This window comes from Rhinolophus sinicus, linkage group LG01 (assembly GCF_036562045.2).
Source record: "Rhinolophus sinicus isolate RSC01 linkage group LG01, ASM3656204v1, whole genome shotgun sequence".
NCBI classification, from domain to species: Eukaryota; Metazoa; Chordata; class Mammalia; order Chiroptera; family Rhinolophidae; genus Rhinolophus; species Rhinolophus sinicus.
Genome location: NC_133751.1, coordinates 1473126 through 1495437, shown reverse-complemented (window position 1 = coordinate 1495437; position 22312 = coordinate 1473126). Strand labels below are relative to the sequence as shown.

The 22312-nt window shown below is 49.4% G+C and overlaps 2 protein-coding genes across 5 annotated transcripts in view; one reads left to right on the top strand and one right to left on the bottom strand.

Moving 5' to 3' along the window:
* The window catches only part of TSPEAR (thrombospondin type laminin G domain and EAR repeats), a 116381-nt gene that overhangs the window by 75476 nt on the left and 18593 nt on the right, over window positions 1–22312 (bottom strand). The window lies entirely within an intron of this gene.
* On the top strand, window positions 1064–8079 carry LOC109454744 (uncharacterized). 3 transcript variants are annotated; one of them, XM_074331863.1, is made up of 3 exons: window positions 1064–1498; window positions 7343–7484; window positions 7536–8079. In XM_074331863.1, exons 1-3 carry the CDS (start codon window positions 1124–1126, stop codon window positions 8006–8008), a joined length of 990 nt encoding a protein of 329 aa, XP_074187964.1. In that variant the 5' UTR covers window positions 1064–1123; the 3' UTR covers window positions 8009–8079. The 3 variants fall into 3 exon arrangements, with proteins under 3 accessions (XP_074187964.1, XP_074188032.1, XP_074188006.1); XM_074331931.1 differs by lacking the exon at window positions 1064–1498 and having other exon boundaries at window positions 7223–7396; window positions 7505–8079; XM_074331905.1 differs by lacking the exon at window positions 1064–1498 and having other exon boundaries at window positions 7223–8079.

Below are 22312 nucleotides of genomic sequence, written 5' to 3'. Positions count from 1 at the left end.
CCCCCCAGACAGCCCCACCTCGAGCCTTCCTGCCATGTAGCTGCCAGTCCTCTGGGCCTCGTGCCTGCTGTGCTGTGCCTGGTCATCACCAACATAAGGGTGCCAACAGCCCACCTCTCCAGGCCCGCAGGGCTCCCCAGCTGGCCCGGGTTCGTATCTGCAGTCCTGAGCCTGGGGCCAGTTCCAGCCCGAGAGAGGATTTGCTGCGTAGAGAATACACTCCTGTTTGGAAGGTGAAAGGGCTAGAGACGGTTTGAAATGGATTCAGCAGAGAGACCCAAAAAATGTTTGGTGGCCCCTTGATAGTATTTGCAGAAGAAAGAAGCTGGATGACTTTCTGCTTTCTGGCCTGGGTGCCCCAAGGAAATTTTCTATTCATAATCAAGAGGAAACACAGCGATCCTTGCTTCCCGTGTGGAGGCCTTTCTGTGGTGGCTGTGCTCTGTGCAGGCAGGAGGCTGGGTTGGGGTAAATGCAGACAGGATGCGAGGTTGTGGACAGGCGCGGGCTCTGTGGCCCCACTAAGCGGTTGGGTGGACAGCGTGTGTGCACAGCCCAGCCAGGGACATGGTGGTGCTGCCACCACACTGCCCACCTTCAGCTGCTTCCACCTGTCCCAGGGAAGTCCCTGCACAGGAGGTGTGCCAGGGACACAGAGAAATGACCCGGGCTTCTCCAGCTTGGTTCTGGGCAAGTCGTGACACCCTAACAAGCACAGTCCCCAGGTGTGCACAGGACCCATCCCAGGTGTCAGCAAAAGGACAGCTGGATTAGGAGACATGGATTTCTCGTCCGGCCAGTGCAGACCCAGGACAATTATCTGCAGACACACACGCTCTTTCTACCTCAGTTCTACAGACCAAAGGCACCTTAGGATGCATCAACGGACTAGGACACACGAGGGAGTTTAGAACTATGCAGCATCTCATAGAACTAAACACAGAACAAGCGTTAACAAGAGTACGCTGGGTTCCAAACACAAACAAGGAAGGGAGGGCACGTGAGCTTCCTGTTGGGAAACAAACACCCAGGTGGGTATAAAAGCCGACAGCAGCACCTCACACTCACACACTCACTCACATTCACACTCTCCTCCCAGCTCACTTCCCACCTACCACCCACCATGGCCGCGTCCACCCTGTCCGTCTGCTCCAGCGACCTGAGCTATGGCGGCCGCGTCTGCCTGCCCGGTTCCTGTGACTCTTGCACGGACTCCTCCTGGCAGGTGGACGACTGCCCGGAGAGCTGCTGCGAGCCCTCCTGCTGTGTCCCCAGCTGCTGCCAGCCCTCCTGCTGTGTCCCCAGCTGCTGCCAGCCCTCTTGCTGTGTCCCCAGCTGCTGCCAGCCCTCCTGCTGTGTCCCCAGCTGCTACCAGCCCTCCTGCTGCACCTCCTCCCCCTGCCAGCAGTCTTGCTGTGTGTCCATCTGTTGCACACCTGTCTGCTGCAAGCCTGTCTGCTGCACACCTGTCTGCTGCAAGCCTGTCTGCTGCAGACCTGTCTGCTGCAAGCCCGCCTGTTGCACACCCGTCTGCTGCAAGTCCCTCTGTTGCACACCCGTCTGCTCTGGGGCCGCCCCCTGCGCCTCATCCTGCTGCCGCCCGACCTCCTGCGTGTCTGTCATCTGCCGCCCCCTGTGCTCCCACACGGCCTGTTGCGTCCCCGCCTCAGCCCAGAAGTCCTGCTGCTGACCCTTCCTAAACCTCATCCATGGTCCTTTCCCCAGCAGGCGGCTGACTTTCCAGGCAGCTACACACCCTCTGGCTTTCCCAGCCACAGGGGACAGGACGAGCCCTCCCCCTGGCTTGGCCCCTGCAGGGTTCAGGGACCCAGATGCTCACCTCGTCCTCCCGATGCTGGCAGCACAGATGCCCCTGTAGCTCCAGTCCTGCCCCTGGGCCCCAGGGTGGGTCCTGTGGCCTCAGCAGGCTGCTCCCATCCCAGGCAGTGACATCATCTCTCAGTCCTAATAAAACCACAGCTGCCTCACTCTGACCTTCTGTTTGTGTGTGGATACATTGGGGACAGACTGACAGGGCACCTGGTGCTGGCCTCTGTCAGCCCCTCAAGCCAGGCCACTCGCAGCCCTGTGGGACCCAAGCCCACCATGCAGTCCCCAGGCCCATCTCAGTGAGCTGCAAGCCAGGGCACATGGGACACAGCGGACCCCGCCAGCAGCTGTGGGCCTGGAGCCACACTTGCCATCACAGCTTGGTGGCCGCCCCTAGGCCCAGGCTGCATGTCTGTGCCTGGCCCCACACCCAGGGGTCTCATCCACCTGGTTCCCCCCAGGAGACCAGCCCGAGGACCACATGCCCTTCTGGCAGCCTGGCAAGGTGGCCTTTCCTCCAGCTTGGCCCGGACTCCTGCCAGTGAGACACGAGGAGAACGCCCCGGCCCAGGAGGGAGAACCCAGCAGCCCTGGGTGCTTCCTGGCCCTTTCTCAGGCATGGCCACGAGGATATAAATGAGATGAGCCTAACAGTACTGTCTAACCGGCAGACTCCCCTAAAGATTGGGGGGGTTCATGGTTGCCTCCTGACCACGTTCCTGGACTCTGAGCCCCCATCTGACACCCCCATACCCCCCTGCCCTGAGCCCTGTCCCACTCTCACTGTCCTGGGCCCCCTGACGTCTGTGCCCCACACAAGTGGGCTCACACGTACTTCCCACCCTCCCAGGTCCCCCAGGCCTCTTCTGAATGGCCCTTGGCTTCTCCCTGCTGCCCTCCGGCCTGGGCTCTTTCTGTAGGGCAGCTGAGTCCATCCGAGACCCTGAACCTCAGCCCACCCTACTAGTAAATGGACCCACACAACCAGCCACACCTCCAGGCACAGACAGCAGACAGACCTGGTCCAGCTGCTCCCACCACAGTGCCACCCCTCTGTGCTGGCACAGTCAGAACAGCCATCTCCCTCGCTCCTCCCTGGAGCAGACCCCCCTCCCCAGGACAGGCAGCAGTGCTCCCTCTCCACCCCGAGCCAGAAACCAACCTGACACAAGCTTGTCCATCTTCTTGGAAGCAAAGCCACGTCCTTCCAAAGGGACACAATGAGGGTCCCAAGCACAGAAATGTTGTCTTTCTTGTTGTGGTTCTGGGTGGCTGCTGCGCCCAAATCTGGGTTCTGGGGCTCAGGCACCTTCGTGCTCTGCCAACAGCTCTGGCACAGTGGGCCTGAGCCCCTGCTCTGGGTTCTCTGCCACTGCAGGGCCAGAACGGATGGCAGCGCAGGGCCCAGACTCACTCCGTGCCTGCACACCATCACCAAAGACAGACACGCGCCGCCTGCCCTGGGTCCCGGGAGCGCCGGCCGGGGCGTGGGAGCTACCCTGAGGGCCCCAGCGCGTCTCCTCTGCTTGCTCAAAACATCAGGCCGGTGTCAGGGCCCTGGCAAACAACTCCTCCAAATGCAGGAGCCACAGTAGGACCCGGCAGGTCTGCATCTGGGCAAATGCCAACAAGGAACCAGTGTTCAAACAGAATCTCCTTCCCCAGTGTTCACTGCAGCTCTGGTCACATAACCGGACCGTGGCAAAGCAGCCCAAACGTCAACCCGCTGAAGAATGCAGAGACCCTGTGCGCCAGCCACACCGCGGGGTGACTCAGCCATGAACAGGTGTGAAGCTGTGACAGCCTGCAATGTGGGTGGTCCTGGAGGACTCATGATGAGTGACAGAAGACACACAAGACCACCTGTTACATGATTCCGCCCACAGGAACGTCCAGAACAAGAGACTCCCCAGAGACCGATGAGGGGTTGCCAGAGCTGGGGGAGGGAAAATGGGGGTGATGCTAGTGGTATGGGGTTTGGGGGAGACGTTCTAAAATAAAATAATGGTGACAGCTGCATAACTCTGTGAATACACTAAAAACCATGAATTGGGCATTTTAAGTGGTGACCTTTGTGGCATATGAATTATATCTTAGTAGCCCTGTTAGAAACAAAAAGCACCATTCCATTTCCAGGTCAAAAATACCAGTGAAATATACCATGTTCTAAAAAAATGTAACTACATTAACAAAATGAAAATTTCAATACAAATATAGAAAAAAGTGAAGATAAATGTAAAGATATAATTGTTCAAAAGGCACAGACTTGGAAAGTTTTAAAGGTATGTCCCATCAGTCTTCAGCACAGAGCTTTTTCTTATATTTAAAATATTCCAGAGCTTAGAATAAGCCAGAAGGTTTCTGGGTTTATCTAAGAAGGTTGGAAAAACTCTGATGCCAAACCAACAACGAGGGTGGGGTGGAGAGAGGGAGGGAGAGAGAGAGAGAGAGAGAGAAAGGAGAGGACTGTAGATGAACCTCATTTGAAACTGTGAGGTAGGAGAGTCCAATAAAGTATTAGTACATTTAACATGGAACTACAGGAAAAGAACGACACGCCATTATGAAGCAGCATATACCTCAGAGTGCAATCCAGAAATGCTATCATTAACTGTACTGCTGAATGCCAACGGGAAACCCATTAGCGCTCTCCATACAGTAACACACAGAGGATTCAACTCATTCTTTACTCAAAAGCGCAAAGCACACTTCTTGGTAAACTAGGAATAGAAAGAAGCCTCCCTAACACAACGACAAGTGCTGTGCGCCCGGAAGCACACACTTGGCCCTTGGTGGCAGGCGGCACTCCGCCAGCTCCAGGAGTGAGGTGACAGGGCTTGCCGCCACCGGCCCTCACCCAGTGCGCTCGGCATCCTGGTCAGTGCCTAAAGCGTGGAATAAAAGGAAAGCACACCACACAGCTTCCCAGACGCTCGCCCCTGCTGGCATCCCTTCCCCCCACCACCCTGCTGGCCCAGCCAGCACCAGGAAGTCATTACACCGCTGCTCAATCTCAGATGCCCAACATTTTTTTCCTGTTTTCAAACATCGTCTGATCTCCCACTGCACCTGCCCTGCCAGCTCCAGCCCACGGCACCCTGATCCAGAAGCCCATCTCTGAAAGGGCTGGGCCAGACCTGGGTCAGGCCAGCCCGGCCCCTGGAAGGCTTGTGCTTAAAGCAATGACAGTTGAAATACTCCTTGGCCATGACACACGTGTTCCACAGGCCAAGGAGAGGGTTGCTACACAGGAGGGTGTGGGTCACAAATGAGAAACAGAACACGGAGAGTGTCCTAATGCCCATTAAGCTGGACCCCAGGACAGCTGTGGGAAGACGAGAGGCAACATTATACTTGTCCTAGAAGCCAGTGTCAGCCTTCCCAAATACACCTAGTTTCAAACCCACATTCCCTCCCCAGCTCCACCCACAAAATCCAGAGCTGGCCTGGGGGAGAAGGGGGTCGTGACAAGCAGAGCCCCTTGTAGCCAGGGGAGGAACATCGGACCCTGGATTCTCAGGTTTCCCGCTATCATTGTCCTGTTTCACGGGACATTGTACTCTGGCAGCGTTTCTGTGTCTGTACAAGTGGGTCCCTGAGGGGCACTCGCACAGTGGTTGCCTTTGGAAAGGACTCAGCCTGTGATGGGACATGTCTAGCGATTCAGCACATGATGCCATGTCATCCTGCACTTGTCACGAATGTTGCCATCATTTCCCTAAAGCAACACTCAAGTCTTCAGCTCTGGAAGGTGGAGTGGCCACATGGTTCTCTCTGAAAGCAAATTTTAAAAGGTATAAGAAAACCTAAATCAAACAGTATAATAAGAAGCAGGGTCACCAGGACATGTCTGCAGAAAAGAGAAGCAGAAGGAAACAGATCGGTGTATAAACTGGAGCAGGACCCCAAAGCACAAGAATAAAACAGTGTATTCTTTTATTTAGAAAATCAAATGACGGACACCAAGGAGCAGTTTATGTGACACCCAGGGAAACAGATTACTTAAAAAATGGTGGAAAGCTTTTAAAAACACACGCTAACACCGTCCAAGTGATGGAGGAACGCATCTCACTCATATCCCAAGATGAAATCAAGCTGCTACAAAAAAGAAATAATCGAATAATAATATTTGAAAATAAAAAACTAAGGAAAAAGTCAACGCAAAGGCCAAATAATACACTAGAAATGGTGAAAGACTGAAATGTGATCTGAAAGACAAAATCAAGAAAGTCTCCTAGATAAGAGAGCAAATGATAAACGTAAGGGAAAATGACAGAAAAATTTAGAGAGATGAAGGCAAGTTCCAGGAGTCACAAAAGCATAGGACAAGGAAGATGAAATCATTTTTAAATATACAAATAGTACAAAAGCATTTCCAGTGAGAAGTCTTATACTGACAGGCTCAATGAGCTCTTCACAGAACATATAGTAATACACACTCCTAGAAAGCAAAACATGATGTTTTAGAACAAAAATAAAATCAAATGCTCTTGGAAAGTTAAAAAAAAAAAAGATAAACTATAAAGAAATGACAGCCTCATTTTCATCTTTAACAGTGGACACTACAGCAAAATGCAAAGCTGTCTTCCGAGTTGTGAGGAAACAATTATTTCAAACCAGAATTCGGTACCCAGTTGAACTATCACGTATGAAAGTAACTTGATACATTTTCAGATATACGAGAAATCTTACAATGTGAAGTCCACCATCATGTATGACAAAGTCTTTGATCATTTACCATGGTGAAATGAAAATGGAAAAAATCCAGAGTACAGCTTGAAATATGACAAAGGAGTCACCTTAGCACAGGGTGGAGGAAAGTGGAAGGAAGGCGGAAAGAGAGAGCTAGTTGGCAGGACATCGAAACTCTGAGTGTTCTCCTCCCACAGGCAGGGGTGATTTGAAGGGAGGGCACTCAGCTTTCTCACATCCAACCCTCTGTACCAGTTGTATTTCATAAGGTGAGCAAGTTGCACCGTATACTTACATTTAAGTGCTTACATGGATAAAACATGTTAAAACACTACAAACACAGAAGAGGTAGAACCAGAATCCATCACTGTGGAGTGTTCACAGCTAAAACTCAACTCGGCATAATCTTACCTCAAAGTTTTCTGGAGCCAAACAAAGCAGAGATGGGACATACATCTTGAAACAGTCACAAGTTTAATGAGGAAAGACTAATTATAGAAAATAAACCAGCACTAATGAGGGTTCTGCTGCAACAGGCTCTAAACACCAATGAGGAAGGGAGGGCGTGGGGAGCCTCCTCCTGGGACAACACCCCCCCCAGCAGGAGTATAAAAGCCGACAGCAGCACCTCACACTCACACACCCTCTCACACTCACACTCACACCCTCCTCCCCGCTCACCTCCCACCCACCATCCACCATGGCCGCGTCCACGCTGTCCGTCTGCTCCAGCGACCTGAGCTATGGCAGCCGCGTCTGCCTGCCCGGTTCCTGTGACTCTTGCACGGACTCCTCCTGGCAGGTGGACGACTGCCCAGAGAGCTGCTGCGAGCCCCCCTGCTGTGTCCCCAGCTGCTGCCAGCCCTCATGCTGTGTCCCCAGCTGCTGCCAGCCCCTCTGTTGTGTCCCCAGCTGTGGCCAGTCCTCCTGCTGTGTCCCCAGCTGTGGCCAGTCCTGCTGCTGTGTCCCCAGCTGCTGCCAGTCCCCCTGCCTGACCCTGGTCTGTGCCCCAGTGAGCTGTGTATCCAGTCCCTGCTGCCAGGCAGCCTGTGGGCCCAGCGCCTGCCAATCAGTCTGCACCAGCTCCTGCACGCCCTCATGCTGCCAACAGTCTAGCTGCCAGCCCTCCTGCACCTCCTCCCCCTGCCAGCAGGCCTGCTGTGTGCCCGTCTGCTGTAAGCCCGCCTGTTGCACACCCGTCTGCTGCACACCCGTCTGCTGCAAGCCCCTCTGTTGCACACCCGTCTGCTCTGGGGCCGCCCCCTGCGCCTCATCCTGCTGCAGACCCACCTCCTGCGTGTCCCTCATCTGCCGCCCTGTGTGCAGGCCCGCCAGCTGCGTGCCCATCTCCTCCTGCTGTGCCCCTGCCTCCTCCTGCCAGCCCAGCTGCTGCCGCCCGACCTCCTGCGTGTCTGTCATCTGCCGCCCCCTGTGCTCACGCACGGCCTGCTGCGTCCCCGCCTCGGCCCAGAAGTCCTGCTGCTGACCAGCTCGATCTGCCTCTTGAGCTGCTGTCCTGCTCCCAAGCCCAGCCCTCCTCTCTCAGCAGCCCCTGGAGCCCCTCTGCAGGCGCCAGGACCTCCCCCTCCCCACAGGTGGGTGCACATCTGCTGCCTAACGGGGGCTGAACATGGCGCCCGTGGCTTCTGAGAAGACACGACTCACAAATCCCTCACCAGCGCTGGGGGGACTTGGGGCCCGCGGGGCCTCCTCTGCAGGACGGTTGCTTGCATTCCATGTGACAAAGGCCGTAATCAATAATCAATAAAGGCTATAATCAATACAATGTTTGTGTTGGGAAATACGATGCGCGTTTGTCTTCTCCGCCCGAGCCCCACGACCACGCCAAGTCTGGGCTGTGCTGCTCCGTCTGATACAAAGCAGACGGCAGAGGCACATTCTCATATCCAAGTTCCCAGCGGCCAAGTGACGGGAAGATCCGCACACTCGTCCCCTTCCCAGGCAGCTGCCCAGCCTCCCCGAGTGCACAGCCTCCAAGGCGGGGCCCAGGGGCGGTGTGGGCGCCAGAGGCTTGGACTCTGAGTGGACTGGGGCTCCTGCCCGCGCCTGTCCCCTGCCTGTCCAGGTTAAAGGTGAATCGGGGAGCAGCAGAAACCCTGTTGGTCAGAATCTGAGAGTCCAGTACCTGGCACCACGCTGCCTTCCCTGGGAGAGGGGGGCCCGCATAGAGGCGTGCTGGTCAGAGCACAGGGGCCCTAACAGGGCACAAAGGCTGGTTCAGACATCACTCGTTCCACTCAAGCTTTCAAGGTCTGACCGAGGAGGCACAGAACAAAAAGATGCCTTGTGAACAAACCCTCGGGACTATGAGGAGGACGAGCCTGCAGTCTCAGTGGACCACTAGTATGAGTCAAGCAGACACCAGTCAGACTGACCAGGCAGCACTGAGGGCCCTCCTTGTCCCTTGTCCCCTCACCAGGAATGGACCAAGGAGGCCCGTGGGAGCAGATGGGACCAGGAACGGAAGGCACCTCCCCAGGGGGCTGGTAGGGGAGCCTGTAAGCCCCACCCCCACCCCAGATAAGCTCGACCCAGGGAAGGAGCCGGCAGAGCAAACACCCTCTGAGGGCCTTCGAAGAGGAAGTGGCTGGATCATAAGCCCGCCTTGACGTTAAATCCCTCAGCCTGCCCGAGTTTATCCAAAACCCGTACTCATTCCTTGTTCATTCAAATTTTAAGAAAAATGCAACCATCTTCATAGTAAATGGACAAAGGCCTTGATGGAGTCTTCATAGCCCAGAGTTAAAAAGCCATGGAAAGGGGTGGCTGGATGGCTCAGGTGATTAGGGTGTAAGCCCTGAACAACACGGTTGCTGGTTCAATTCCCACATGGGCCAGTGAGCTGCGCCCTCCACAACTAGATTGACGACAAGGAGCTGCCAGAAGGGCAGCCGGATGGCTCAGTAGGTTAGAGCGCGAGCTCTCAACAACAAGGTTGCCAGTTCAATTCCTGCGTGGGATGGTGGGCTGCGCCCCCTGCAACTAAAGATTGAAAACGGTGACTGGACTTGGAGCTGAGCTGCGCCCTCCACAACTAGACTGAAGGACAACGACTTGGAGCTGATGGGCCCTGGAGAAACACACTGTTCCCCAGTAAAAAATTTTTTTAAAAAGCCATGGAAGAAGGTTCTCCCTCACCCCTAACCCAAAGAAAGTGAGGTGCAGAGATGCTGACACACGTGGAAGCCAGCAATCTACAACCCAGTGTGAGTGACAGCTGATTTCCCAGCGCTCCTGGGCGTGCCCGTGGCAGTGTCCTCACAGCCCAGGCTTCCTCTGCCTGGGACACCATCCCCGAACCCCTTCACAGCACCCAGTGCCAGCTCAGCATCACCTCCTCACAGAGGCCCCAGCCACCCACCAGCACCCCTTACTCTCTATCTGCTGAACCTGTTTTCCTTTTCAGGACTCAGCCGTCTTTGGGATTACTTCATTAAAAATAATTCTCCATTCACTCATTTATTCATTGCCCTGGAAGGCTCACGAGGCTAGGATGTCTCCGTGGCCAGCACACAGTACAGTCTGTAGCGTGAACAAATCAGCTCTTGTGTAGATTACTGGAAGGCAGGAGTTGGCGAACTGTCTGTGAGAGGCAGACAGTAAGCATGTCAGGGTTTGCCATCACGTAGTCTCTCCCATAACTACTCAGCATTCTTTTTTTTTTTTAAATTAAATTTATTGGGGTGACAATTGTTAGTGAAATTACATAGATTTCAGGTGTACAATTCTGTATTACATCACCTATAAATCCCATTGTGTGTTCACCACCCAGAGTCAGTTCTCCTTCCGTCACCATATATTTGACCCCCTTTACCCTCATCTCCCACCCCCCACACCCCTTACCCTCTGGTAACCACTAAACTATTGTCTGTGTCTATGAGTTTTTGTTTCTTCATTCGTTTGTCTTGTTCTTTTGTTGTTTTCAGTTTTATATACCACATATCAGTGAAATCACATGGTTCTCTGCTTTTACTGTCTGACTTATTTCGCTCAGCATTATACACTCAAGATCCATCCACGTTGTCACAAATGTTCCTATATCATCTTTTCTTACCACCGAATAGTATTCCATTGTGTATATATACCACAACTTCTTTATCCATTCATCTATCACAGGACACTTTGGCCATTTACATGCCTTGGCCACTGTAAATAAAGCTGCAATGAACATTGGAACACATATGTCTTTATGGATAAATGTTTTCAGATTTTTGGGGTAGATACCCAGGAGAGGGATTGCTGGGTCATATGGCAATTCTATTCGTAATTTTTTGAGGAACGTCCACACTGCCTTCCATAACGGCTGTACCAGTCTGCATTCCCACCAACAGTGTATGAGGGTTCCTTTTTCTCCACAGCCTCTCCAACACTTGTTACTATTTGTCTTGCTGATGATAGCCATTCTAACTGGGGTGAGGTGATATCTCATTGTGGTTTTGATTTGCATTTCTCTGATGATTAGTGATGAGCATTTTTTCATATGTCTATTTGCCATTTGTATGTCCTCTTTGGAGAAATGTCTCTTCAGGTCCTCTGCCCATTTTTTAATTGGATTGTTTGTTTTTTTGTTGTTGTTGTGTTGTAGAGTTCCTTATATATTTTGGATATTGGCCCCTTATCAGAGGCACTATTTGCAAAAATCTTCTCCCATTCGATTGGCTGCCTCTTTATTGTGTCAATGGTTTCTTTTGCTGTGCAGAAGCTTTTTAGTTTGATATAATCCCATTCATTTATTTTAGCTTTTACTTCCCTTGTTTTTGGAGTCAAATTCATAAAATGCTCTTTGAACCCAAGGTCCATAAGTTTAGTACCATACTCAGCATTGCTGTGCAAAAGCAGCCCTAGACAGCAGCAAATGCATGGACGTGGCTGTATCCAATAAAACTTTATTGACAAACAGGCAGCAGGCCAGATTCCTACCGTAGACTTGTTTGCAGACTTCTGCTCTAATGTTTCCTGTGCAGAATAAGAGCTCTAAGTACATTACTGCCTCAGAGTCTTCATGGATGGCAGGTGACAAAAGGGATGTAAAGGACACAGTGCTGAGTCAGGCCGGGGTGCCTTGTGCACAGTACTGACCTGGAGAAACCACAGGAGCCCCCGAAGAGTCAAAGCAGCACATCCTGTTTGCAAGGGAACCTGGCCTCAAAGCCAAGTGTATTTACGGTGGAGCCTAACAGAGGAGAGTGCGTTCCCGGATACAGAGAAGCACGTCGAAACACGTGGAAGGAGCCATGAGGAAGTCAACAGCCGTGCTTCGGTGTTGACTGTGGGGATGCCCACAGCCTGGGAATAAGGCCACCAGGGAAGGAGCCTGCAGGTGTCACTGCCCTCCGCCCCACGCCAGCCAGCCCCACGTCAACATGTGCCACACTGGCTGCTCCAGGGCTGCCAGGTTGCCTGCTGCTCGCCCAGCCCCTGCCAGGCGTGCTGACATGTGCCCGTGAGCTGCAAGCCCTCTGTGTGCATGGACCCCTCCTGGCAGGCCTCCATCTGCAGGCCTGGGAGCTGCAAGCCCGTCGTGGGAGGACCCCCCTCCTCTCAGTCTTCCAGATGCTTCCAGCCCTCCTGTTCCACACTGGCCTGCAGCCCCACCTCCTGTGACACCCCTTCCTGCTGCTGACCGCAAGTCTCCTACCCAGCTGGTCCCAGTGCAGACGGGGTGACACCTGCACCTCTCTCACAACGAGTCCTCGGCAGCCCCCAGGTTCTGCTCATGGCACATGAAAAGCACGTTCAACAAGCCCTCTGAACTCCAGGACGAGAGTGTGGCGGGTGATCTGGACCCCTTGTGACCCTGTCCACCCCCGAGGGAAGCCCTGGTTCTCAGGGTCCTCCTGTCTCCAGGAGGAGACCTCACCCTGCATGAGGCAGACACATGGGCTTTCCCAATGCAGCGTGTCCCCGTTTTATCCTCACATATTTCTGAAGTCCTTCCCTTGAAGGTGGATACCTTCATACGCACAGCAGCCCCTCCTCAAAGAGTTCTCTTCCTGAAAGCTCAGCTGAAAGTGGGGGTCCTTCATGGGTGGAGGGTGGAGGGAAGGTGCCGTCCCCACATCTGCCACCCAAGATATTGTAGATGGAAAGGACAGAGGAGAAAATTCCCTCCCATTGAGTGGAGGATGGGAAACAGGCCTGGGCCCCGGACCCAAGGGGTACCTAAAGGATCACTGCAATGGGGGAGGGGAGCAGGGAACTCTCACACAACTCCCCCCCCACACACACACACACACACACAGAGTGGGGTCTGGCCAGCCAGGGAGGAGTGGCAGGAAGTCTGAGAAAGCCTTCCCTTCCCAGTCCCAGGTGCTCAGGGCCTACTCAAGGCTGACACTGGCCATGGTGACAGACAACCCTCCCCCCACTCAGCCCGACCAGCACAGCTGCACGAGCAGCATCAGCCTCCACCAGGGAAAGGCCCCTTCCATGTGCTGGTACACAGGGGCAGTGGAAAACTTAGGGCTGTGTCCCCACTCCCACCCCCAGCCCTGTCCTACGCACAAGGCACCGGCAGCCCACCACAAAGGAATCTGAAGTCTTTGGTTCCCTGAAGGTCCTCACAATAACAACAAAACCCAAACCAAGGTCAACATCTGAGCAGGTTGCTTCAAACTCCCTCCAACACACACGTACTGATGACCTGACAGAGAAGAGGCACATCCATTTCCAGGACGAAACACTGTTTATGTCCATTTCAATTAGTGTGTGATATGATATTCAATCAAAACTTAGAAGACATGCAAAAAAGCAGGGAATAATCGATTCATTTTTAAGAGGCAAAACAATCAACACAATTGGACTCAAAATGACCCAGATGTTGCAGCTACTGGACAGAAACTTTAAAATAACGATGACTAATATGGTAAAGGATGAAGTGCAAACCATGAACCACGTAAGTGAACAGATGGGGAATTTTACCAGAGATATGGGAACAATAAGAAAGAGTCAAGCAGATAGTGGAGAAATCAAAGTAAATAAATATCAAATTGAATTCCTTCAATGAGCTCATCAGTGAACTTGACACAGCTAAGTGTGGACTCATTGAATTTGAAGATAGGTAAATAGAAATTGTCCAAATTAAAACACAAAGAAAAAGATAGCGGGGGTGGGGGGAGAACAAAACATCAAAGAGCTCTAGGATAATATAAATCATCAATAAAACATGTGATTAGACTCCCAGAAAGAGAGAGAAGAGACAGAGAGAGAGAAAGAATAAAGTAAAAGAAATATTTGAAGAGGTATAGCTTAGAAATTTTTAAAAAATAATAAAAATCACAGGAAGCTGGCAGAGGAGAGCAACCCAGAAAGCGTCTTGCTGCACAATGGAAAAGGTGATGTTGGAAAGCAGCCAGCCTGAGCGTCAGTTTGATCACCAATAACACTTTAATGTCTCATGAGAGCTACCATGGAGGCCCGGCAATCACTCATCTTTCCAAAGAGTAAATGATTCCCAAATTGGCATCCATCCACGTGGCATCCAGGGGGCTGCAGGAATGTTTCTAACTTGTGAATATGAAGGGGGACGGTCTGAAAGTAATATCAACGGAGTGTTGTGCCCTGGCAGACACTGACAGAGGCCTTCAGACACCCTGAGGTTCCTCCATGGGAACACCAGGGTCAGTATGGACTCCTCAGGCAGCCTCACTGGGCAGTGGACATGCAGCAGTGGGGGAGGACGCCGGCTCGGGAGTGGGACAGTGTATCAGTCCATCCGCAAACAAACAGTCGCTGAGACTGCAGGAGGCCAGCAGCGGGCTCTGCGTCTTTATGACCAGATCTCCTGCCAAAGATAAGGGTTCTGGAGGGCGCAGGCTTTGGTGATGACAGGGTGGGGTCACTTCTGCAGAAGCACCAGTCCCCATGGTATACCCGTAAGGTCAAGGACTTCAGTTTGGATATAGTTTTGGTTTGTGTGTGTGTGTGCGTGTGTGTGTGTGCGTGTTTTAATTTAGTAGATTAAATTAAACCTACGTGCTGCTGTACAGTGATGGAAAGGCTGACATGGTCTCAAGCCTCAGGAAATTAGAAAATCTGAGAATCACCCCTTATAGCCAAGCCACAGATCCACACTGTCTGTAATGTTCTCAACAGTTAATGTATTTTCCCACCCACTTCCATGCTGTTTTTCCAGCCACATCCCCCAGGACTAAATCCATGCCACACATTTTAAGCTTTATGTCTCCGTCCTTTAAACATGTGCACCTCCACACCCACACACCCTTCTCATCCAAACTTCTCCTATAAGTCCTACAATTTATTCCTGCTCTTCTCTCAGCTGGGAATAAACCTCTCTTCTTCTCCGCTGTCAACTTACACCTATTAATCTTTTTATTTCCACAGTAAACATGACTTCATCTACAAAGCTTGTATCCACTTATCTGAATTTGTTTTATTTCCTAGGATTTAGTAAGACACATATTGATATAGACTTTGCGTCTGGAATAAAATAGATGCTCAATCAAATAAGGAGGAGGAGGAGGAGGAGGAGGAAGAGGAGGAGGAGGAGGAGGAAGAGGAGGAGGAGGAGGAGGAGGAGGAGGATGAGGAGGAGGAGGAGGAGGAGGAGGAGGAGGAGGAGAGGAGGAGGAGGAGGGGGGAGGAGGAGGAGGAGGAGGAGGAGAAGGAGGAGGAGGAGGAGGAGGAGGAAGAGGAGGAGGAGGAGGGAGGAGGAGGAGGAGGAGGAGGAGGAGGAGGAGGAGGGGAGGAGGAGGGAGGAGGAGGGAGGAGGAGGAGGAGGAGGAGGAGGGAGGAGGAGGAGGAGAGGAGGAGAGGAGGAGGAGGAGGAGAGGAGGAGGGAGGAGGAGGAGGAGAGGAGGAGGAGGAGGAGGAGGAGGAGGAGGAGGAGGGAGGAGGAAGAGGAGGAGGAGGAGGAGGAGAGAGGAGGAGGAGGAGGAGGAGGAGGAGAGGAGGAGGAGGAGGAGGAAGAGGAAGAGGGGGAGGAGGAGGAGGGGGAGGAGGAAGGGAGGGAGGAGGAGGAGGAGGAAGAGGAGGAGGAGGTGGGGGAGGAGGAGGAGGAGGAGGAGGAGGAGGAGGAGGAGGACGAGGAGGAGGAAGAGGAGGAGGAGGAGGAGGAGGAGGAGGAGGAGGAGGAGGAAGAGGAGGAGGAGGAGGAGGAGGAGGAGGACGAGGAGGAGGAGGAGGAGGAGGAGGAGGACGAGGAGGAGGACGAGGAGGAAGAGGAGGAAGAGGAGGAGGAGGAAGAGGAGGAGGAGGAGGACGAGGAGGAGGACGAGGAGGAAGAGGAGGAGGAGGAGGAGGAGGAGGAGGAGGAGGACGGGAGGAGGACGAGGAGGAAGAGGAGGAAGAGGAGGAGGAGAAGGAGGAGGAGGAGGAGGAGGAGGAGGAGGAGGAGGAGGAGGACGAGGAGGAGGACGAGGAGGAAGAGGAGGAAGAGGAGGAGGAGAAGGAGGAGGAGGAGGAGGAGGAGGAGGAGGACGAGGAGGAGGACGAGGAGGAAGAGGAGGAAGAGGAGGAGGAGGAAGAGGAGGAGGAGGAGGAGGAGGAGGAGGAGGAGGAGGAGGAGGAGGAGGAGGAGGAGGAGGAGGAGGAGGAAGAGGAGGAGGAGGAGGAGGAGGAGGAGGAGGAGGAGGAGGAAGAGGAGGAGGAGGAGGAGGAGGAGGAGGAGGAGGAGGAGGAGGAGGAGGAGGAGGAGGAGGAGGAGGAGGAGAAAATATAAAACTACAGATCCAGGAACCACCGAGCAACCCAAGTAGGATAAACAACTTCCCCCTACAAAACAAAACAAAAAAGACTGTGATTTGGACACGTCATATTAAACCTGTTGACTATCAAAAACCAAAAGTAAGGAGGAAATCTGGAAAGCATCCATATGAAAAAGACACACTACATACAGAAGAGCAAAGATAAGAATTTTATCAGCATTCTAAGTAGAATTTATACAATCCAAAAGACAATGGAATAATATATTTAAAATACTAAAACTGTCAATCTTATGAAACTGACCATATCTTTCAAAAACGAAGGTGAAATAAATTCTTTTTCAGAGAAACAAAACCTGAGGGAGAGTGCAGCAGACGTGCACTACAGGAACTATTAAGAAAATGTTTTCAAGCCAAAGATTATGAAAGCACAGAGAAACCTGGCTCTAGAAGGGAAAGGGTGGCTCTAGAAATGGTTTGAAAGAAAAGATGAATATTGAAAGCATTACAGGATAACTGACTATCTAGAGCAGAAACAGTAGCAATGCATTGTGGGATTCTTAACATATGTAAAGTAAAATAGGACAATAACACAAAGGTAGGAGGGAGGATGGAAATCCACTGCTGTCAAAGGGGCAAAACACTGTTTGGAGGTAGATTTGGTTATATTAGAGATATTATCAATTCTAAGTCAATCGACTTCAAAAGATGGATAGCTAATGAACCAAAAGCAGCGGTGAAATGGAATAATTAAAAATACAAAACCAAGATCTGCGGCTGTGGGGACGCGGCTGACATCCGCAGCTGCAGAGACGCAGGGGATCCCAGGATGGAACAGAGAACACAAAAGCCAGGAGGTGGGCTCTTTCCCTGCGTCCCACAGCTGATCTCTCCCGCCAGGGGGTCCAGCATATCCAGCATTTGAGGCAATAACCTCAGCTGATACTTCCAGCTGGGCCTAAGGCCGGACAAAGGACACAAACTTCATACCTGGGCCCCTCCCCCCACTCTTCCAATCTTACCCCCGCCCTTCCAGAGATTTAAGCTGGCCCCTGAACTGAGGAATAGTGTCTGATTACAGAGGAGCCTTGGTGCTCGGGCTCTGGGAAGACTGGCGTGCAGCTCTGACCCAGGGAAGAGGCTGGGAAGAGTGTGATTTTTGCTGGGCTAGGAGAGAAGAGACTCCTCCACCCCCAGCCACCACCTTTTCTGGCCTGCCTAGGGCAGGGCAATTACAACTGGAGGCACTCCCAGGGGTCAGCAGTAGGCGGCAGACACAGCTCTGGGCTTTCAGCAGCTCAGAAATCTCCCTCCCACCACACACACACACACACACACACACACACACACACACACACATAAGAAGTGCCCTAAGACTCAGGAGAACTGGACACAGGGCTGGTGGTGCTACTCTTAGTGCGCATATGTGCAGGCAAGGGCAGAAACTGCACTGACTTTGTAAAAACTACCGTCCAGACCCCTCAGCCCCACGCATCTAAATCTGCAGTCCCAGTGTCACTCTGGGCAGCAGGTGACCGGCTCTGCTTGCACAATACGCAGGGGACTCTTTGGTACAGCAGAGGACAACCTGGAGATTACTTGGTGGGATGAAGCTAAGACTGGTGCTGCTTTTTGTTTTGTTTTGTTTTGTCTTTATATCTTTGATATCTTTGCCTGTGTTGAGTGGGGGTTGTCGGTTGTTTTTACATGTGAATGTATTTTATTTTTTGTTGTTGTTGTTGTTGTGTTTGGTGATTTGCTTTGTTCTGAAATTGCCCTATCAGGGCCCAGCTTAAGAGGCACAAGATTCAAAATACCCAGAGGCCAACTCCAGACCAAACCAGAGTACTACCGGGTTTGACCTACAAGTGACACACCCAGAGGGAATTCTCTACAGGCACAAGAGCCCATAGAGGCAAAACCACATTTAAGCGGTCAACCCTCACGCAGCAGAACACCCTGCGTGGGCAGAGCCAAGTCTCACAACTAGTCAGCCTAGGAGTTAACCCCACCTACTCAAAAGTGAAAAGCAATTAAAGATCTTCTTTAATAGCACAATATACACAACACAAGAGTCACCCTTGGAGCACATGCAGAGGAGAAGAATGAAGTAGTGCCAGTCAAATATAAAGGACACATACTACATAAGATAACCCAGCAAGACCTAAGAACCCTAGGGGATCTACCTAATACATCGAAGCAAACACAGAGAGTCAGCCAGAATGGGGAAGCAAAGAAACATGTCCCAAATAAAAGAACAGAAGAAACCTCCAGAAATGGAACCAAATGAAGCAGAGGTAACCAACCTATCAGAGACAGAGTTCAGAACACTGATGATAAGAATGTTTAAGTAGCTTAGAGACGACATAAAGAAGGATGTAGAAATCATAATGAACAACCAGTTAGAACTAAAGAACACAATTACTGAAATAAAGAACTCACTTGAAGGAATTAACAGCAGGTTAGATGAAGCAGAGGATCGAATCAGTGACTTAGAAGACAAGTTAGCAGAGATCACCCAAACATAACAACAGAAAGAAAAAATAAAAAAAACAATGAAGATGGTTTGAGACCTCTGGGATAACATCAAGCGCAACAACATGTTCATCATAGGAATACCAGAAGGTGAAGAGAGGAAGCAAGGGATTGAGAACATATTTGAAGTAATAATGTCCAAAAACTTCCCTAACCTGGTGAAGGAAACCAACATACAAGCCCAGGAAGTGCAGAGAGTTCCAACCAGGATAAACCCAAACAGGTCCACACCAAGACACATTATAGTTAAAATGGCAAAGGTTAAAGACAAAGAGAGAATCCTAAAAGCAGCAAGAGAAAGACAGAGGGTTACATACAAGGGAACTCCCATAAGACTATCAAATGACTTTTCTACAGAAACATTGAAGGCCAGGAGGGAGTGGCAGGAGATACTCAAAGTGATGGAAAACAAAGGCCTACAACCTAGATTGCTTTATCCAGCAAGGCTATCATTTAAAGTTGATGGAGAGATAAAGAGCTTCCCAGAAAAGAATAAGCTAAAGGAATTTATTACCACCAAGCCAGCATTGCAAGAAATACTAAAAGGACTTCTGTAAATAGAAGAAAGATGAAAACAAACTAACTACAAGTTTAAAAATGGCAATAACTATGTACCTATCAATAATCACTTTAAATGTAAATGGATTAAATGCTCCAATCAAGAGACATAGGGTGGCTGAGTGGATAAGAAAGCAAGACCCTTGTATATGCTGTATACAAGAGACTCACCTCAGATCAAAAGACACACACAGGCTGAAAGTGAAGGGTTGGAGTAAGATATTTCATGCAAATGGAAATGAGAAAAAAGCTGGAGTTGCAATACTTACATCTGACAAAATAGACTTTAAAATGAAGAACATATTAAAAGACAAAGATGGGCACTATATAATAATAAGGGGATCGATCTGACAAGAAGACATAACCCTAGTAAACATCTTTGCACCCAACATAGGAGCACCTAAATATACAAAATAGATATTGACTGGCATAAAGACAGAGATCAACAGTAACACTATCATAGTAGGGGACTTCAACACACCTCTGACAACAAGGGACAGGTCTTCCAGACAGAAAATCAATATGGAAACAACAGCCTTAAATGATACATTGGACCACTTGGATTTAATCAATATTTTCAGAGCATTTCACCCCAGTGCTGCAGAATACACGATCTTCTCAAGCGCACATGGAACATTTTCCAAGATAGAACATATGTTAGGCCACAAAACAAGTCTTGATAAATTTAAGAAAATTGAAATCATACCAATTGTCTTCTCTGACCACAGTGCTATGAAATTAAAAATGAACTACAGGAAAAAAACTGGAAGACACACAAATTCATGGAGGCTGAATAACATGTTACTAAATAATGAATGGGTCAAGCAGGAGATCAAGGAAGAAATCAAAAGATATCTCAAGACAAACAAAAATGAAAACATGATGACCCAAAATCTATGGGATGCAAAAAGCAGTCCTAAGAGGGAAATTCACAGCATCACAGACCTACCTAAAGAAACAAGAAACATCACTAACCACCATTTATCTTCACACTTAAGGGACCTTGAAAAAAACAGCAAAATAAGCCCAAAGGGAGTACAAGGAAGGAGATAATAAAGATCAGAGCGGAAATACTTGAAATAGAAACCAGAAAAACAATACAAAACATCAATGAATCCAAGAGTTGGTTCTTAGAGAAGATAAACAAAATCGACAAAACTTTAGCCAGACTCATTAAAAAAGAGAGAGAGGGGACCCAAATTAATAAAATCAGAAATGAAAGAGGAGAAGTGACAACGGACACCACAGAAATACCAAAAAAAATTTAAGAAATTACTATGAGCAACTATATGCCAACAAATTTGACAATATGGAAGAAATGGACACTTTTCTAGAGGCATACAACCTTCCAAGGCTAACTCAAGAAGAAACAGAAAACCTGAATAGACTGATTACCACCAGGGAAATTGAATCAGTAATCAACAATCTCCCAACAAACAAAAGCCCTGGACCAGATGGCTTTACAGGTGAATTTTACAAAACGTTCACAAAAGAATTATCACCTATTCTCCTCAAGCTCTTCCAAAAAATCCAGAAGGAGGGAAGACTCCCAAACACTTTTTACAAAGCTACTATCACCCTGATCCCAAAATCAGACAAAGACATCACAAAAAAAGAAAACTACAGGCTGATGTTACTAATGAACATAGATGCAAAAATCCTCAACAAAATATTAGCGAACAGAATTCAGCAATACATTAAAAAGATCATACACCATGATCAAGTGGGATTCATCCCTGGTATGCAAGGGTGGCTCAACACCTGCAAATCAATTAATGTGATACACCACATTAATAAAATGAAAAATAAAAATCACATAATCATATCAATAGATGCAGAAAAAGCATTTGATAAAATCCAGCAGCCATTTATGATAAAAACCCTTAAGAAAGTGGGAATAGAGGGATCATATCTCAACATAATAAACGCCATATATGATAAACCCACAGCTAACATGATACTCAATGGGGAAAAGCTAAAACCATTCCCCTTAAGATCAGGAACAAGGCAAGGTTGCCCACTTTCTCCACTTCTATTCAACATAGTGCTGGAAGTTCTAGCCACAGCAATCAGACAAGAAAAAGAAATAAAAGGCATCCAAATCGGTAAGGAGGAAGTAAAATTGTCATTATATGCAGATGATATGATACTATATATAGAGAACCCTAAAGACTCCACCAAGAAACTATTAGAGCTGATAGATGAATTTAGTAAAGTAGCAGGATACAAAATTAATATTCAGAAATCAGTTGCATTTGTATATACCAATAATAAAACATCAGAAGGAGAAATTAAAAAACAATCCCATTTACAATTGCTCCAAAGACTATAAAATACCTGGAAATAAATTTAACCAAAGAAGTAAAAGATCTGTACTCAGAAAATTATAAGACACTGAAGAAAGAAATGAAAGAAGATACAAAGAGATGGAAACACATACCATGTTAATGGATAGGAAGAATTAATATAGTTAAAATGTCCATACTGCCTAAGGCAATATACATATTCAACGCAATTCCTATCAAACTACCAACGACGTTTTCACAGAAATAGAACATATAATCCTAAAATTTATGTGGGACCATAAAAGACCCCGGATAGCCTCAGCAATCTTGAGAAATAAGAACAAAGTGGGAGGTATAACAATACCTGACATCAAATTATACTACAAGGCTACAGTAATCAAAACAGCATGGTACTGGCATAAAAACAGACACATAGATCAATGGAACAGAATAGAGAGTCCAGAAATAAATCCATGCCTATATGGCCATTTAATCTACGACAATGGAAGCAAGAATGTATGGTGGGGTAAAGACAGTCTATTCAATAAATGGTGCTGGGAAACCTGGACAGACACATGCAAAACCATGAAGCTGGACCACCTCCTTACACCATATACAAAAATAAATTCAAAATGGCTTAAAGACTTAAATGTAAGATCTGAAACCATAAAATTCCTAGAAGAAAATATAGGAAGAAACTTCACAGACATTACCCGGAGTAAGATTTTT